The sequence below is a fragment of the Scedosporium apiospermum genome (assembly GCF_000732125.1).
Source record: "Scedosporium apiospermum strain IHEM 14462 chromosome Unknown SEQ_SAPIO_0109, whole genome shotgun sequence".
NCBI classification, from domain to species: Eukaryota; Fungi; Ascomycota; class Sordariomycetes; order Microascales; family Microascaceae; genus Scedosporium; species Scedosporium apiospermum.
Genome location: NW_015971810.1, coordinates 133746 through 152273, shown reverse-complemented (window position 1 = coordinate 152273; position 18528 = coordinate 133746). Strand labels below are relative to the sequence as shown.

The 18528-nt window shown below is 50.6% G+C and overlaps 4 protein-coding genes and 2 pseudogenes across 4 annotated transcripts; 4 read left to right on the top strand and 2 right to left on the bottom strand.

Annotated features, from left to right (window-relative positions):
* Nucleotides 1-891: 891 nt before the first annotated feature.
* Nucleotides 892-1998, top strand: SAPIO_CDS6953 (annotated as a pseudogene; the record flags this gene model as incomplete).
* A 1036-nt stretch (nucleotides 1999-3034) lies between these two features.
* On the top strand, nucleotides 3035-5038 carry SAPIO_CDS6952 (annotated as a pseudogene; the record flags this gene model as incomplete).
* Nucleotides 5039-6601: 1563 nt separating this feature from the next.
* SAPIO_CDS6951 (uncharacterized protein) lies at nucleotides 6602-7894 on the top strand (the record flags this gene model as incomplete). Its single annotated transcript, XM_016788914.1, has 3 exons — nucleotides 6602-6756; nucleotides 7042-7231; nucleotides 7289-7894. The coding sequence occupies 3 exons, from the start codon at nucleotides 6602-6604 to the stop codon at nucleotides 7892-7894; spliced, it is 951 nt and encodes a 316-aa protein (XP_016641438.1).
* A 5564-nt stretch (nucleotides 7895-13458) lies between these two features.
* Nucleotides 13459-14176, bottom strand: SAPIO_CDS6950 (uncharacterized protein; the record flags this gene model as incomplete). The annotated part of the gene is made up of 3 exons (XM_016788913.1): nucleotides 13459-13572; nucleotides 13643-13771; nucleotides 14093-14176. The coding sequence occupies 3 exons, from the start codon at nucleotides 14174-14176 to the stop codon at nucleotides 13459-13461; spliced, it is 327 nt and encodes a 108-aa protein (XP_016641437.1).
* A 1527-nt stretch (nucleotides 14177-15703) lies between these two features.
* On the bottom strand, nucleotides 15704-16594 carry SAPIO_CDS6949 (uncharacterized protein; the record flags this gene model as incomplete). The annotated part of the gene is made up of 4 exons (XM_016788912.1): nucleotides 15704-15749; nucleotides 15801-15962; nucleotides 16018-16300; nucleotides 16351-16594. 4 exons carry the CDS (start codon nucleotides 16592-16594, stop codon nucleotides 15704-15706), a joined length of 735 nt encoding a protein of 244 aa, XP_016641436.1.
* A 704-nt stretch (nucleotides 16595-17298) lies between these two features.
* Nucleotides 17299-18253, top strand: SAPIO_CDS6948 (uncharacterized protein; the record flags this gene model as incomplete). The annotated part of the gene is made up of 3 exons (XM_016788911.1): nucleotides 17299-17596; nucleotides 17672-17925; nucleotides 17993-18253. The coding sequence occupies 3 exons, from the start codon at nucleotides 17299-17301 to the stop codon at nucleotides 18251-18253; spliced, it is 813 nt and encodes a 270-aa protein (XP_016641435.1).
* Nucleotides 18254-18528: the final 275 nt, after the last annotated feature.

Below are 18528 nucleotides of genomic sequence, written 5' to 3'. Positions count from 1 at the left end.
CTATTCATGAAAATTGCCAGCAACAAATATTAAACATTACAGAAACATCTAATAATACAGTAAATTAATATGTAAAATTGTGGAGGCGTCCTGGTGCTCTCCCAGGCTTTTCCTATTCCACTTGTGGCTCCTCTGCGGTCATATTATCCGACCTTTTATGCTTTGCGCGATCCCAGCCCAAGTACGCCATCATTTACTCCTTTGACCACTGAATTACTGATCCACTCCCTTGGCAAAAGAAACAATACGCACTAACTTGTACGTCTGGGGGGGAGCGTTATGTTCCTCGGTGCTCCATATATCTATACATCTATAACTAGAATGTAGCGGCTAAGATAATAATATTCTATGACACTTTCTTGCCCACTTTTTGAAAGTGAAGAGTGGAGGAACAACTGGTTATGTGGCATAGACAGGTAATATGTAATGAGTACTTCGCACAACTCTCATGGGAACATCAGTGCATAGACCGGCTCGCACTCGGTCACATCCAGGGGCGATGAGACCTGAATGGTGATCTTTGGCTGAAGGTAAGAGTGACTGTGAACCGGCAAATCACAACTTAAATGACCATGCGAACTAAGCACCATCGCGTGTTGTTTTGTCACGAAGATCTCCCTGCTCCAATTCCGCATGTCATTTGTTCCCCAGCGCTGCTAGGTTGACCCGACGGATGGTGCTCAGTTGCTCACTGCTCAGCCCTGTTGCCAAGACTTAGTGCAGGATGACCACAGCGGAGATTCGGCACTTCGAGATGGCGGCGGTGAAACACCACGTTCCATTCGTAAACTACGCAGTACTATATAAATTTAACTCCACCCATCATTCACGTGCCACTAGCGTCGGAGATGTCAGTTGTCCTTGCCTTTCTCACCCCCTCACATTCCCACCATGCCACCGTCAACATTCGGCTTTCGCATGTTCGCGAGATTGGTGCACACCTACAACTCGCTCCGTTTCGGTCGCAACAGCATGGAAGCCCTTATAGGTCAGGCCATGAGAGATAGCGCGACATTGCGGAAGACCTCAGTGCCGTGGAAAGACGATGAGCCTCATCCGCAATCCTACCACACATTCGACTCCGCGACTTCTTCCTGGGTTTCGAAGACCCCGTCCGACGATGCGGCCGGATCTGCTGGAGACAATGTCGGAATTAATAGCATCGCTCTCTACAGCTGGAACATCGACTTTATCCTTCCCTTCGCCGAAGCCCGTATGAAGCCGGCACTCGCTCACCTCGGTGGCCTGGTACAGTCCGGCCTTCCGAATGCGGCTCCCGTTATCTTTCTCCAGGAATGCACGCCCGCAGACCTTGTCACGATTGCCGCCACGCCATGGATCCGGGAGCGATTCCATCTAACTGACGTGGACGCCACCAACTGGGCGACCAACCATTACGGCACAACGACGCTTGTTGACTCTCGCCTACCTATCACGGCGGCCTTCCGTGTGCACTACTCTAAGACGCGCATGGATCGTGACGCCGCCTTCGTCGACGTGTCTCTCCAGGGAAAGACCATCCGCCTCTGCAACACGCACCTCGAGTCCATGGCCCTTAGCCCACCCTTCCGCCCGCCCCAGATGCAGATCTTGGCGCAGTTCCTGCGAGAGGAGGACAAGGTCCACGCCGGCCTGGTCGCGGGGGATTTTAACGCCATCCAGCCGTTCGACCGCACGTTGCACACCGACAACGACCTGAAGGATGCGTTCCTGGAGCTGGGCGGGGAGGAGGATACCGAGGAAGGCTACACCTGGGGCCAGCAGGCGGCGACGAAGCTCCGGGAGAAGTTTGGATGCTCGAGGATGGACAAGGTCTATTTCTGGGGCGGCATTGAGTTGGCCAAGTTCGAGAGATTCGGTGCGGATGTGTTGACGGAGGGAGAGAAGGAGAGCAGTGAGATCCTGGCACTTGGTTTTGAGAAAGCGTGGGTGACGGATCATCTGGGGGTTAAGGCCGAGGTGAAGATTGTGGAGGAACTAGACGCGAGCCGTCTCTAGAGCCGTTGGCGAAGACGGAAGAAATGCTACAAGTGCCTATCTAGAGTACTGAAAATCCCAACTGTAACATTTTTTTAACCGTCCGTTCGCAAGACTGAAACTATCTCTACGATGCCGTACTCTAATATCCGGTTTCCTACGCAACGCGTAGATCGCATTATATGATATAGGCTCTCGGAAATAAAGCCCCGTTGGTGATGTCGATACCTTGGCGGAATACCCAGCGCAACATGATATGTTTGGCTCTGGAAGCACTCCTGCCCTGGATGCCCGGGTTAAGCTCTCACGCTACAGCTTGTCCGAGTGCACTGGCATATGCATGCCATCTGTGAGGCGTCAAACCATCCGCGTATCCCGCCCAAACCTCAAGGCCTCATGCGTCCCCTTGTTCACGATGCTTCCAGGAGCCAGGGTCGCGGACTGTGCCGCCATCCTTTCGCGTGCATTGATCTAAAATAGGCGAGTAACGCCACCGCGCGCGGGTTCACCGGGCCGAGAGGGGCGACCCCATCAAGAGTTCGTCATGGAAGAGTGGAATTGAAGGCCACGGGTCCAGAAGAATGACAGGCAAGGCGATGCAACCCCGGGACTTGGTGAGAAGTGGGTCCGTCAATATGCGGTTTATTGACTCTTATCCATTATCCAGCCCCCGAACCCATTCCAAGGGAAAAGAAGGAAAAAAAACTTGCTCAAATACACTCACCCACCTCCTCATATATCCACTACACAACCCCACCGCTAAACCAAGACGTAACATCCCGACGAGCAATTTGGGGGTCTGACTATTGGCATGAGCGGGGAGAAACGTGCGATAGGGGACAAATTAATAAAGGACTCACATACCCTGCGAGAGGAGACAGCTAAACCAGGATGTTGCGTTGGAGCAAGTTTTTTTCAATTCTATAACCGGTCTACTTAACCATACCTTGTTTCCTCGTTTTCTTCTCTTTCCATCCACAGATGAATGTAATCGAACAGGATCTCAGGTGAAGGTAGTCAGGCATCGCCTAAATATCCCCTTCGACTCGTCGCAACCATGGACCTTCTCCGAACAGTTAACCCTGGCCGACGCCACATTCAAGACTTCACTCAGGCAAAAGAAGTCGAACCCCACTGGGGTTACGCGGACCGCGTCGTGCCCTGTGTCAATGATCCCGGGTCATGCGCCTACCTCGACGAGGTCTACGGCGCTCATGACCTGGGCATGATCTACGTTGGGGTATTCTGGCTGACGATCGCTGCCATATTCACAATTTGGGGCGTGGTTCATTGGCGCTCCAAAGTCCTCGGGGACAAGACCCATTTCGACTCCGGGAACTGCTCCGCCGAAGAGGCTCAGAACAACTCCTCACTGCCAACGAGCGTCAGGTTAAAGCGTTCGTTCTTAGCTTGGACCAGACGCCACCTTCTCCCCGAAGCATTCTTCCCTTTCGGTCGCGCCTCTAGGCTCCAGGTTACCATCCTTGCCATACTCACGGGCTACCTCACCATCTGGACATTTGTAGGCATCAGCTACCAGAAATGGGTCACTCCCGTCGCCCATGCAGAAGGGTACTTCAACACCCGCACCAGTCTAGGCCCCTGGTCGGATAGGATCGGCGTTCTCGCTTACGCCTTGACGCCCCTATCCATCCTCCTCTCTTCGCGCGAATCCTTCCTTTCCATCGTGACGGGCGTGCCCTACCAAAATTTCAATTTCCTCCACCGCTGGCTCGGGTACATCATCGTCGTGCAGTCCTCTCTGCATACCATCGGCTGGTGCATTGTCGAGATCCGACTGTACCAGCCCCAGCCGCAGGTGGCTGAGGCATGGATAAAGCAGCTTTATATCATCTGGGGTGTCGTCGCCATGATCTTGCTTCTCGCGCTTTATGTCCTCAGTCTTCCTCCCGTTATTCGACTTACTGGCTACGAATTCTTCCGCAAATCGCATTACGTCCTCGCCATGGTTTATATCGGCGCCTGCATAGGCCATTGGGAGAAACTCCATTGTTTCTTGACCCCGTCTATAATTATCTGGGGTTTGGATCGACTTGCGCGCGCCGTGAGAACCGTTATGCTCCATCGAAATAAAGGCAGCAGTGTCTCTGGTTTCATCACCCCTGCCAAGGCAGATGCAGTGCTCTTCCCCAATGGCGTCGACGGAGATGTTGTGCGTCTGGACTTTACTATGAAATCTCCTTCTTCCTGGAACATCGGGCAGCACTTTTACCTCTGCTTCCCGGAGGGCAGCATCTGGCAGTCTCACCCTATGACGCCTTTGAGCCACCCTGGCCTGGTAGATGGGCGGGTCACACATTCCTACGTGTTCAGGGCCAAATCGGGCGAGACTAAGAAAATTGCCGAGCTGGTGGGTAAGCGACTCGCTGACGCCAGAGCTAATAACAGCGACAACTCCTCCTGTCGCGACGACTGTCCCGGCACCGGTATTTCTGTTCTTCTTACGGGTCCATATGGAGAGAATCTGGCAGATCAGCTGGCACCTACGAATAACATACTCTGCGTCGCTGGTGGCACGGGTATCACATACGTACTCCCGGTACTCCTCGAGCTCGCCAAATTGGATTTATCCAGCCGCAAGATCGACTTGATCTGGGTTGTTCGTAGGAGCAAAGATTCTCAATGGGTTGCGCCAGAACTAGACATTCTTCGCGAGAACCCCGCAATCGCCATTCGAGTCATGGTCACCCGCGAAAACAAGGAGAATGACTCGGATAACGTCCCTTCTATTGACGCTAACATGATCGGCGAGAAAGAAATGCGCCAAGGAGAGAAGTCCGTGGGCGGGGCTCCACAGTTGGCCTTTGTTGGTGGCGAGGATCAGCCCCCGGCGACGCGACATCCCGACCTCGTCAAGTGCGTTAATGATTTCGTTGAAAGGACAGCCAGCGGTCGTACAGTTGTGTTTGGAAGTGGGCCTGTAGGCATGATTACGGATCTTAGGAAGGCGGTGGCGGCACTAAACTCGGGAAGGAAAGTGTGGAGAGGAGAGGAGAGGTACGACGTTGCCCTGTGCTATGACGAACGATTAGAACGTTGATATTGTCTTCTACATTTGGAATATCTTTCAACGAAACCATGTCTAAATTCCATTGGTTGCGTTTGACTTCCAGTGTGGGTGGTATATTAAGGCTTGCTCATATCCTGAGCCAAGAGGGCGTTCCGTTTCGGACGTAACACTCAGATCTGGTTCTTATCTATTCGGCTATTAATCTAGACGCTTGTTGAAAAGAACCATTGAAGAGTTATGCACGGGCTATCGATATAGTGCTACCGTGTTAAGTAACCTCGACGACCGAACGGCGGACTTCCAAGACACAATTGGCGCTGGGGGGAATCTCCGAAATTTCCAACTCAGGATTAAACTCCCTTGTCCGCCCTTCTGACCCAACATAGCCCTGTGAATAGGATCAATAAACACATGCTCGTACGAATGGGGTGCTTGAACGTTACATCTGAATTAGACACGTAAAAGGCTAAATAGAATCCGATTGGGGGGCTACGTGTGTATATCAGGCGTGAATGGTAGTAGAGACTATTTAAACCTCGAATTCTGCTGTTGCGACTCAATAGCAATAGTCTCGAGGACCTTCAAACAGAAGCAGGCAAGGGGATATCAATTTCTACAGTCTGAGGAACCTAGGCTCTATATTGTGACCCGAGAGACGTTGGTGCGATACGTCTTCTTGTCCTATGTCCTTGTTAGTGGAAGTGGCATCAGTGAGGCGTGAATGCCAATCCCGATCCATCTCAATTCGCTTCATACCCTGTACGTCAGCGGGGGCTCTGCGGTCCTTAAATAATAGAAAGCTAACATCCTGTCGCTGAAATTGTAGAATTTCGAAATGCGGCGCCGAACTTCCCTCTCTTTGGACATAAAGCAGGTCGTGATGGGTGCATATACCCCCGTGCGCAAAGCAACCTTCACCTCCTCTCCTACCAGACGCCAGGACGGAAGGTGAGCATGGACATACGATATTAATAGTGTCCGCTGTCGTCATTTGGCCCACCAATTGCCCACCTTCGATGTCGCAGAAGACAGTGTCGATGCAACCACTTTCAAGATTTTTCTCAACAACGCAACCGCCCAAGCCCGCAAAGGTGACTTTTCGTGAAGACCCCCACCCTCACTTCCGACACAATCTCCCGCAAACGGATAATGAGCCGTTCGTTTTCTTCGGGTTGACAGATCAGCCATTATCCGAGATGCACAAGTGAGCCTACCGTATCATGGTTGGTGTCTTGGCCAGCATAAGTGGAGAAATGAAGAGGACGACCGATGGATAAGATAATCTAATGATCATCCTTGGTTATACTATAACGAGACATTCTGCCGCTTCCTGGTTACGTGCAGCACCAACCAAGTCACTGTCGGATGTAGTAGTGCCGTCCAGTGAGCGCTGAAATGCAAGTAGATTGTATCAAGAAAGGAACGTCGCCAAACTCTCAGGGCCGATGACCGGACAAGCCGGTACTTCCTAGTAGCAGCTTTCGTCGTACATATAACTCGGGTCTCTGAGCATGATACGCTACCCCTGATGTTTCTTCTCGCAATTTTCTAATTTGCTGATCTGCACCCTAAATGAGAGTATCTTCGCTTACCATGTCAGACCGACAGCAACCGACGTTTAACGAGCTCGTCGCAAAAATTGTCGAGCTCTCTTTAAGCTTCACACAATACCTCGGAGAGAATAAAATCCCTTTGCCGACATTTGAGGCCGGTAGTTCCACGCAATATGACGGGATATCCGCTGAGGGGTTTGTCACGAAACAACAACCACTTGACCATTTGATGGATCTCTACTATCTAGTTCAAGGGCCAAGTGAGAGTATTTTCAACTACGTCCACAACGTGCGTCTATCCCGGATGATGTGGATTTTTTCAATGGCGTGAAAGCGCGGGCTGATTCTGTGTGTAGTGCATGCCAGATGCAGCAGCGTTGAATGTGCTCAACCATTTCAACTTCTGGTCCGCCGTGCCACTCGACGGAACAGCGTCGTATGCAGACATCGCAAAACACACGAAGCTTCTCGAGGAAGTAGTGCAGAGGTTCACGGCAAATATGCAAACTCTTGGGAGTACATCGAGAATGAAGGCGAAGGCGACGAAAAGGGCTGGAGGTCGAGAAATTTCACCACCTTCATGGCTTACTTGAAGGATATTTTCAGATTGGAGCAGATTGTCAATGACTGTTATAACTGGGAGGAAGCGGGTGACATCCATGTTGTAGATGTAAGTGTATCTCTGGTGGTCTTTATGAATACCCTTCACTGACCAAGAATCGGACAGCTGGGTGGTTCTGGTGGCCACGACTCATTCGTGCTAGCCAGGAAATATCCCAAGTTGAGGATCACAGTTGAAGATCTTCCCAAGGTCCAGTCAGCTTTCGAGGCCAACGTCCCGGCTGACCTCGAATCTCGAGTCACATTCCTGGCCCACGACTTCTTCCAACTACAACCCGTCGAAGCCGATCTCTACATGATCAAGTTAATTTTACACGACTGGCCGGACAAAGAATGTATTCAAATTCTGCAAGCGCTTCGGCCGTCTCTGAGACCCGGTGCCAAGATCCTCTTCATCGACTACGTTGGCAAGCAAGATACGGTTAGCAAGGAGACGCAGACTGACAATACACCGAACAGGACTTCTTCCAACGGTATTTCCAATCGGTCGAGTGAGAACACCAATTTGCAAGACCCACCCCTGCCGCGATCTATACAGCAAATAGGAACATCGACAGATCTTCGAATGATGGCCCTGTTCAGCACAAAGGAGCGGCCGCGCACCGCTTGGAAGGACATATTCCGCGCAGCTGACGATCGCTTCGACATTGCTCGGTTCGAAGCAAATCCTCTCTCGTTCTTTGTTGTTATCGAAGTAGTTTGGCGGGGCTAGGAAATTCTGCGCAGATTGCTTCAAAGTTCATCGTATGCTGAGACAGGAAAAAAAAAAAAAAAAAAAGGAATATACGTCTGGTGAAATCATACACAGAGCAGGATGTTGCCTTGTGTTCTGACGATAACGAACGCCTTGAACGTTGATCTTTTGTCGAATATATTTCGATAAGAGCATGTCTTCGTCTAATCTACATAGCGATTGCTGAAAGACAGAATACATTTAACAAGCCATATTGCCCTCCAGTACCGACAAGATGTCTCTTCCATCATTGATATATCACCTACTCTGCTCTCAGGGAGAACTGCACGCATCTCAAAGGGTTAAGAAATCTCTTCCACTCAGTCTTTCCGTCTCCCTCTCCTGATTTAAAATAGCCCCCTCCTCGCCTACTCTGGTCATCACTGCTCATGCTACCTTAGGAGTTGCTAGGCAGGAAAAGAAGATTGACCAAGAGCGGCTGTTGAGAGCCGGCGTTGAGTCTAGAAAGGGGTTTTTGTGAGAAAAAGCCTTCCCAACCTTCTCTCCCACGTCCTTCCCTGTTTGCCACCACTACCGCCAGCATTACTTGCATCCCCCATCTCGTCCGTAGAACCCAGATTATCACTCCTAGAAGCCACTGAGGTGTGTGGCGTCAGTACGATGAATTGGCGGACACCACCGGCAGCGAATTTGATAAATATGCTGGACTATTTTTGAAAAGATGTGAGACTCGGGGTATCAACGGACTGATCTAGTTGCCCCGAATCTTCACCCCCTTGCATCACATCTTTGCTACTGCTTCCTGGCTCGAGCCGCAGTGCATGCTCGAAGATGTGGACACCTTTCTCGTCAAGCTTTGCAATATCCACAGGTTCCAAGGACCTAAACGCGACACTCGGCCTCCACCACGTCTTGGGGATAATGAAGTGCACCGCGTTAAACGGGCACTCTTTACCCAGCGTACTGCCTCTGCACTTGCATGAACTCTGTAGGTTCGGAGACGATGACCAGACGAGTTTCCGGGTCAGTTCTCCAGTGCTCAGGTTCGGATTCTTTTTGGCTAGGTTTCCATACAGCACCCCAAGAGTACATAGGAGGCAGCCATGTGATCCAATCCAATCGGAACAGCCCTCCACTTCGGACAGAGAGCTGGAAGGGTTGTTGGGGTGGATGAGGTCTCCAAAGCCCCTCCCAAAAGGGTCGTGATCTTGGCTGCCGCACCTAGATCTATCCACCCGCCACCACCCAGACCTGCGGAATACATACGCGCGGGTGCACGCAACCCAACCCGAAGGAGCGATGACATCGACGACGCCAAACCCGGTAATGCTTTTCCGGGGGTCCAAAGCCTACGATACCGTTATCCCGTCCTGGTAACAAATCTTCTCCACGCTGTCAATCAGGATCTCATGAGAGTGCAGAATGTGTATCACTCGGGTTTTGAGAGTAGAAGATTCCGTCGCCATTTGCCTGCTTCAAGTTTCCTTGCTGGAGATACAGAGTTGGAGATCGAGATTATTTTGGAAACTCTCCCCCCCCTTCCCCTTTTTCTTTTGGCCTACATGAGGTAGCCCCTTAATATGCTCTACTACCACTGCTTCCTCGTAACCTGCCCGCATGCAATGTTGTGATATTAATAGCGAGCATGAGTTATGGCGCTGTTCTCCCTTCCTTCTAGAATTGATAATAGCCTTTGATTCTTCGACTCCTCATTTACCCCTACTATAGCACTACGTCTACCAAAATGTAGAAAGTCTGGTGGAGTTGTGAGAATGAGATCCTGAGCTTTATTTAGGACCCTATTGCTGTCGGACACAGCGCCTATCAAGTCGAAATTAAGAAATAGGGGTTCCAATTGGGATTGTACTACTTCATTCATCAGCGTGTGTTCTATGTTCCCCTCTCTTGGGTAAATTTCTCCTTTTTTTGACCCTGAGCGTCGGACCTTCGTGAGTGAGCCTCGAGTCGGTGCCTCTCATATAGTCGCTTTGTGTAGACAATCTCTACTGATCTAACACTAGCACCTCCAGACTAATAGGCGAGCAATTATGATTGCCACCTTTATGTACCTAGTCTACTGAGGCTGTTTCTAGCTTTGCCTTGCTTTCGCATCTGTCTTTCATTACCATCACATTATCATAAGTAAAGTGCTCTTTCTCCAATTTTCCCATTTCGTACCTCCCCTTGTCCTTCACTCGTTAAAGACATCTACAGTCCAAAAACTGTGACGATTTGCACGATTTGCGCTTGTATCCAACGGTTAGCACAGGGTGAGGCATATTTCTCTGGATCCCTGGAAAAATCCCTCAAGCCCATTGGGAGCACCTCTATGTAAAGTGTCGCCGTGCACCATCCCAATTCTCTTATATACATCAATTCTTCTGTGGACTGGCTCAACAGCTAGAGCCACGCCTGGCTCGTCTTCGTGCTCGCGTGCTCGCTTGAACTTCCCGAGGTATAGCAATCGGACGCTAAACTCTGATCCTGGAACGTAACACCGGTCGTCCGGTTCGAATCGACCTAGTTTTTCTCCAGGCAAGTCGCGGGAGTAGACGTAAAGGGTCCGACGCCCACGCACTAACGAATCAGGTAATTCTCGTATAACCCCAATCTGCGTTTTCCCACGTAACTTGATATAGCCCCCATCTACCCTGCCGAACGGGTCTAGGCTAGATGTCGTCACTGTAGCCTCTAGAATGTCCACCCGGCTCAGAAACTCGGAAACGTAATCAGGGAACTGCACTCCATACTTCGCGGCAGCCCATGACCAGGAAGGAGAAAGGTAATCCCATCCCGAAACACGTGGCGGTTCCTCAGTAAGCACGTAGTACGGTGTATACCAGGCCAACCCTCTCGCGATGTCCCCTTGCCAAATTCCTGCAATATAATCTTCCTTCGTTGCTCGGTGGAATTGCGAGGCGATACCGGAAAGCGCCGGCAGTCTGTCCGTCGATTTCGTCAGCAACAGCTCCGAGTAATGGGTGACAAGGTGATACCAATAGGATAGGCGTTTTCTTCGGCTCCCGAGCTGGTCCACAACAGCCTTGGTTATGATGCTGTTGGCTTGAATATCCCACTTTGTCGGGTAGTGACAACTTTCGAAACGGACGTTCTTAAAACACTCAAGGTACATGCCCCTGGTGCCAAAATAAAGCACCCGACGGGACAGCAGTCTTTCTTGAAGAATCCATCCTCTTCTAGCCAAGGGTGAATTATCCTCAGGCGAAAGACTGTAGCAGTCTTCTGCCAAGCCCTTGTGAGAGAGGATGATATCGTCGGTCAGATCACCGCACTTGACTGTTACTGTAACCATCGACAAGATGTCCCGTGGGTGAAGGAATCCAGTGTGGCAACTAGGTGCAGCTGGCCCAGCAATTGTCACAAAGGAGTCTCTGTAGATGCCCCCCATTTTCGCGCATTGTTCCTCCCAGTCAATAGCACTGTCCTGTATGATGCATAAAGAGTCTATCCATAGATACCTCAACCCCAATGATACCGTGGCAGTAACTGCATCCTGGAACGTTTTCGGTAGGCTATTGTAGGGGATCCTTGCCTTGAACTGCCCAGATGATTTTTTGGTAAGTCGTAATGGCTGCGAAGTTCCCCAACAGTGACTCAACGTTGCATATGAAACATTGTCCTTCAACCCCTCAATGAGGCGTATGTCAAGAGAGTTGCTAAAAGCTTGCAGGTCGAGAAGTCGAGAAGGGGGGGTAGCGCCGTCCAATGAGCGAGAGCAGAGTGTGTGGGCTCTCTCGCAGCTTCCAATCCAATCTTTGGCCAATTCAAAGTCGACATCCTGGGGAACGTGCCGCCCGATAATGTTCCAACTGTTAAGAGCAACGCTGCCTGCAGAAGCTTAGAGTCGTCCTGCCGCGCAGTAGAAATAGTAGAAACGCACCGTACTTACCAAGTTGGGACGAGACATCCACGAAAGGATACAACTCGTCCACTGGAATGGCCATGCTACCCTCGGCGCGTCGCGTGTAGATGATCCGATAGACGCCCGTAGACAAAGGGGCAAATTCTGCATCCGTGTCGAGGCTGACTGATTCGGCAAAAAAGGAGGTAACTTCGCTGCTTTGGTCGGACTGGCCATTGTCGCTCAGATCTACATCTCGACTTGAGTGGCTGCTCCCAGCCTGTGATCTTATCTCCGCATCCTCTCTATCCAGTTGTCGGTGGTATGCCTCCGCTTCTTCGATGGAGCCAGATCGATGACACGCGTAGTATTCAAGAACAACGGCCCTAAATATGCCACATATTTCACAGCCGTTCTTCGCCGAGTCATCTAGTTGTGTAAATGTCGAATAGTGCTCCGACTCCCACTCTAACTCTGTAAAGGGCAGCGACTCGCAGTATAAGCATGGCGCCATGATAACCAGTGGAACTATGGCGAGAGGTTATGCCGCGGGAGATAGGTTTCGAACGATTCCCTCTTGCAGTATCTAGAGCTTGGTCAGGCAGAGTGTAATCGACGGCCAGTCGAGTTTAGGCGCAAATCGTATAGCCGTGTGGCGGTTGGGCATGAAAACTCGTGAGAGAATTGCAGGTAAATGTTATGGCTGACGTATCACTTTCATGCCTGATTATTGGACGAATTAATGTTGGTGATATTCTTTATGTGACAATGTTTAGGTCCAGTGACTCCAGTCTGAACGCGTGCACCTGCAAGGATCCTCTGCTCACTCTAGGTCAGGCTGAGGCAGGAGCTGCTTAGGTCGGAACAAGGTAGTGGTAAGACTTGGAAATGTGACCTTTGCTGCCACATTATTAGATCTATTATCCACCCACCACGACCCAGACCTGTGGAATGTATACAGATGCACGGAACCTAAAGGAGCGATAACATCGAGGACGTCAAAGCTGGTAACGCTTTTCCAGAGGTCAAAACCCTGCGTTACCATTATCCCATCCTAGGAAGCAATCCTTTCCTGACTGTCGATTTGGATCTCAAGAGAGTGCAGAATGTCTATCACTCGGGTCTTGAGAGTAGAAAACTCCGTCACCATTTTCCCACTTGTTATCTCCGTCAAAGAGTTCCTTCGTCGTCTGCCGGGCGCCATGCCGAGCACGACTTCGGAAAACAGACAAACGCCGATGCTGATGTCAATTTGTTTGAAATTCGGCCCAGGGTTGTTTTCGCATATCAGGTATGATCGTTTATTAAATTTAATATTTAATTTAAAGCAGTCGTCAATCTATAACAACGCGCCTACAATCATGACGAGCGTCCCTATCTCGCCAACCTCAGCCCTCCATTCTTCCCACTCCACCGAGCTGAGAACAACACAGTTCTCGGTCAACTGAAGCTTCGTTAACACTCCTGTTCGAGAGAGTCCGTTGACTTTTCGCTCCTTGTTACAGGGTTCGAACTCCGTTCGCCATTCCTCGATGTCATTTGCATTCCACAGAGTCGCATTGTTTGCCAGAGGCATAAGAACGAAGCCGCAAGTGGGATAAGAAGAAGCCTCGGTTGACATCTCAATTAAAATGTTGAGGATCTGAAAAATAAGCACAGTCCTTCCGGGTGGATCAGTATGATCTATAAGCAAAGAGTATTAATACGTCGACAACAGTGCTCACCGTCTCCTTGATTCGTTGTAGATCCAGTCCATCCAGGTTACGCCGGGGTCATCGGGAAGGTTCATCTTGCGGATCCCACCGGCCGACAATACTAGCGCGTTGAATACAAGCTTCCGTGGTTGTCAGAGTAGAGCGCATACTATCAATACTGTGGGAGAAGTCGGTTTACCGCTCACTTACATTCACTGTGGTGAGAAGGGCGGCTTCGAGGCCGTCATTGCCCACTGGCACCTCCTGGAGGCGCAGCAAGCAGTAGACGAGTAGGGCCTGGAACGCAGCCAGAAGCTCCCATTTGTCGAACTCCGCATGCTGGAAACAGTTATTATTGGTTTCAAAATAACAACAACTGGCACGGCATATACCTTGGAAAGGATTTTTTCTTGCTCAAGTTTGATCAGCCTCCATACAATGTTCCTGCTTAAATCGTTTCGAGATTTGAATAACTGGACTAGGCCCATGCACGTAAGTAAAGACTGCTCATTAAGGAAACGTTAGTAAAAGGCCATTATTCATAGAAATGTTCGCACATCCAGAGAGCTAATTACGATAGTTATATTTATAAACTGGCGGTCCGCTATGCCGGATAATAAATGTTTGAGGATATGACGGTGAGGAAGCGCATCGACTGACCTGTTGCTGCGGCCCTACTCCAGTCTCAGCCCAGGAGGCTTGCAAAGGGCTAATAAACGGCGGCAGCGCGTTTTTTTGGAGCATCATGAAAGGGTAGGATCTCAATATCCGCATTGCCAACGATACTAGCGGGCCTTGGTTTGGCCTAGGAAAAGTCCGATGCTCAAAGAGCGAAGGGCCTGATAAGCCCCATGGTGTCAGGGTAGATATACCATTTTCGATCATGCTGGGTTCTTCACTGAAAGGGTAAAGCAGATAATCGATACTCTGGTCACTAAAAAGTGGAGTCTCAAGCCCAAACGTGTCGAGGTCTCTGAGACCAGAATCCCAGATGTCTTCCGTCGACCATCCGAGGGAGGCTGTAGAATTAGGAGAGGTCTGGAGAAATCTGCTGGTTTTCAATTTTGTAGATCGGCTAGACCCCATGGCGAGGGTCAGAGAGGTTGTACTCTCATGGGGTTCCGACTTCTTGCCCGTGAAGTGAGCTGCACTAGGGGCTGAACCCACATCGCCTCCAGGAGACTCCCCTTCTCGCCGTGCTGCCACAGCAAACTCACATTCCGCACCCCGCTCACGACAACGAACGCAGGTTTCTGAACTAGTATCGTCCGGCACAATGCAACGAGTTTTTGCCCGAACGCATGCGGCGCAAGATCGCCTGCGAGATGTGTTTGTGTCGGGAAGTTTGGAGCGACAGTAGTAGTAGTGCCGCCTGCGTGAGGACTCTAACAAATAGACATTAACGTCTGTTAGGGGTAAGGATAGCTACTACCAGATTCTTTTTTCCGAGGTTCTAGACTTCTCCTACCTTGAGCAAACGTTTTCTTGCATAGCGGGCAACGGCGGCTTGCTTCGTGGTTGCTGGAAGGTATTCGTTCCTGCTCCCTATGCATTTTGATATTTAGCGAATGCTGTAGTTGGGTCTTGCAGCTCAGTAGTGTTGGTATCAGGAAATGCACTTCGTCGAATTCATCAAATCCATTCTGTATACATGCCGGGAGGGCCGGAGGGGGGTGCCGTGTTTGCGCCTGAAGTCTATTTCACGGAGTTCCGTGCAACAATTGGCTTATTAATTCCCAAATGTGTGGGCACAGCAAGATTTGTGAGTTAGTAATACAGTCTAGACTTCAATAACACCGTAATGCGACCCTCAGGCATACTAGAAGTTGTGATACGAGGACCTTGACGAACGGATCCCAAGCTCCACTTATTCCTAGCTGACAGCTGCCGTTCGGGGAAATCGGGGTCTTGTTCGGAAATTTGCAGGATACCGCTGCTAGCAGCCAAAAGGAAACCATGGAACATGTTGAGATGTAATAAATGTCTAAAATTGGACACACTGTTGAGCATTCTCGGTTGACTCTTGGTATTTCTACGGATCTGTTGGGGTTCGGACAGTCTGGGATGGAAAAATGCCATGTCCGTGGACTTCTCTCATTAACAACTTTGCAAACCACCCTGAACTTACATAAAGTTTTGGATCGGGAGTGGTCACAATCTCATAAGTTCTCTGGATAGTAAAGGCTCTATCATAGTCGACATGTAACTATATGAAAACAAGCTTTGTATCCTTACAGCCATATACTCCGACGACAAGCTGGTCATCATCTCCTAGAGTCCAGGAAAAGCGGCCGTGTCGGCGACGTTGGCCTCGAGCCTGCCGCATGGACCATCGACGTCAGCATTGCCTCACGCGAGAGGCGCATACATGGTACCGAACTTCTTGTATCCGACACCCGTGACGAATGTCTGCATCCATGGGCCCTGTGTTTTGCCGTGGGCCAGCTCCCAGTAGAGGTCCGCATGCGCGTCACCGTCGATGTGGTACTTGGGCGACCCGTCTAGCTTCCGTTCGTCGGCATAGTAGAATCTTCACGTCGTTAGTCTCCCACGCGCAAATTCTCGAAGCAGATTGGGTGGCTCACTTGTATCCACGGTCTCTGTAAGCGTCCGCGGCGGCCCAGATCATGTGAGCGGCGCCCGACTTGCCGATTCCCTGGGAGAGAAATCCCGGGAGGATGGAGACGTTTAGGACATTGCCGGTGTAGATGAAGGTACGCGCGGCTGACGCCGGAAGCTGTGCAAAGCCCGAGACGGCCTGTTGCGCGGCAACAAAGGCACTGCAGATGTTGATGGTCGTATCGCGACTCAAATCGGCCAGAGAGAGGGCGAAGGGGTCGTCTTTAGGGGTGAAGCTCACGGCGCTGACTGCGACGCGTCGGTCAACTAGCGACGGCACTACCGGGGACGATGCATACCATTGTAGACGACGACACTAGGGATGCCGAACACCTCCTTTACCTTGGCAAAGGCATTGACGACATCTTCGGTCTTGGAGAAGTCGCTGGGGATGTTCAGCTGCTTGTCAGTGCTGTCGGCCTCCCTTAGGGAGCGAGCGGCGAGGCCAACCTTGTAGCCCTTGGAGGCAAAGGTGCGGGCGACGGCCTGGCCAATATTAGGGCCGGCGCCGAGGATGAGAACGACGGGGGATTTAGCGGCCATGATTGGATGCTGAGTCGACTCAGGATAAGTTTCTCAAGAGTGTGTTTTGTGTTTGCGAGTATGTTGTGCTTGGTCATGCCTCGGAGGAGAAGAAGGCGGGCGCAGTTCCTGCTATATATGGCCGAGTACAGTGGCGTACAACTAATATGTTCACCTTTATTAATCTGAGGCACGTCATGGCGGCCTTTGACGTAGGATAGAAGTAGCACGCTGGGCATCGCATGGGGTAGACCGTGGGGGCTTCGATCATCACCAGATGTGTTACCCCGAAGCGGGAAAAAGACTATGGTCGGTCGGGTCGCAATACTAACTCCGCACCACATATTCGTTGATATTCACGATAGGTTACCTTTTGTCCAGTACAAAGAATCTCCGAAAGGCTATACAGCTCGGCCGATTCGTTAATTAACGCAGGTTTCTGTTTCGTGGGGGGGGAGAAAACCCCCTCTCGGTTTATGTGATTGCCGGAGTTAAAACGCCGTACACGGATTTCCGTGAAGATGAACACGGGGAATTTCAAGGAACTTACGACTAGGACATTTATAATCCAGATTCGGAGTTTACAATATTAACAATCATTTTCTTTTTTCTGTTTTGTTGCGCATATAAAAACCTGGCGTTGATGGACTGTGTTCGTCCTGCCTGGTTTTTCATCTCATTCACATCAACACACTCCACGATACACCTCTACAAATCAGCTGAGTATGGCAGCAGAGACACTTTCACTTGCCGGCAAGTTTGCCTTGGTTACAGGCTCTAGCAAGGAGCACGGGATCGGTGCTGCCATCGCGAGAAGTTTGGCTCGGAACGGCGCGTCTGTGGCCATCCATTACGTGTCAGAGAGCTCGAAGTCAAAGGCCGAAGCCATCGCCGCGAACATCACCAAGGAATTCGGAACCAAAACTACCGTGGTGCGAGGTGCGGTCGAGGAGGTCGGCACCGCTAAAACCATCGTCGAGGATACGCTCAAGGGCCTCGACACGGACCACATTGATATTCTCGGTATGTTATGGAGGCCAGGGGCTTCGAATTTTGTTATCACTAAATTAGGCAAATCTGACTTCAGATGTTCGATAGTCAATAACGCTGGAGGCGGCGACAACAAAGCCTTGATGGAGATCACGCCGGAGCAACTCGAGCATGAGTTCGGGTTGAACGTTTTTGGTCCGATTTACCTGACGCAGGCCGTTGTCGATACGGGAAAGATGCCCAAAGGGGGACGGATTATCAATGTTAGCTCGATCGCCGCCAAGCTTGGCCTCGAGGGTGTGACGGTCTATTCTGCCGCGAAGGCAGCGCAGGATAGTTTGACGGCGTCCTTGGCTGGTGAGGTAAGCAATACTTCTTATGTCTTCTCTGGCATCACATCAGATGGTCGGTTCTCACAGGAATGTACAGCTCGGAAAAAGTCGCGGAATCACCGTCAATACGGTTGCACCCGGCCCGGTCCCGACTGACACGTCGAAGCCGTTTCTCGAAAAGCCTGATGGGTCTCCAAGTGAAATGCAGGCCGGCATGATTGCTATGACGCGAGCAGCGGCGCGTCTGGGAACCACAGCGGACATAGCTGACGCTGTGCTTCTGCTAGTATCGGAGAAAAGCCGGTGGATTACTGCGCAATGGATTTCACTCAGCGGTGGTATCACTGGGACTATGTAAGTCCTAGACAGGATCGCTTTGGCAAGCTGCTTTGAGTAGCAACCTGTCTATTTAGTAACTCATATGTCAAGTTGATTTTAAATATATTTCTGTTTCCCAAACTCGAAACAAAGCAGCTGAACTTCTACAATTCCCAAGTTATTATCAGGACAGAGCCAACCCCAAGGGCAAATGTGTTATTGTAAAATACCCAACATGTAGGCCTAACGCCCGGCGGAAGCCAGAGAGCTTTTCTTCCATCTCGTATCTCCCAATCATCGATAATAAAACGCTGC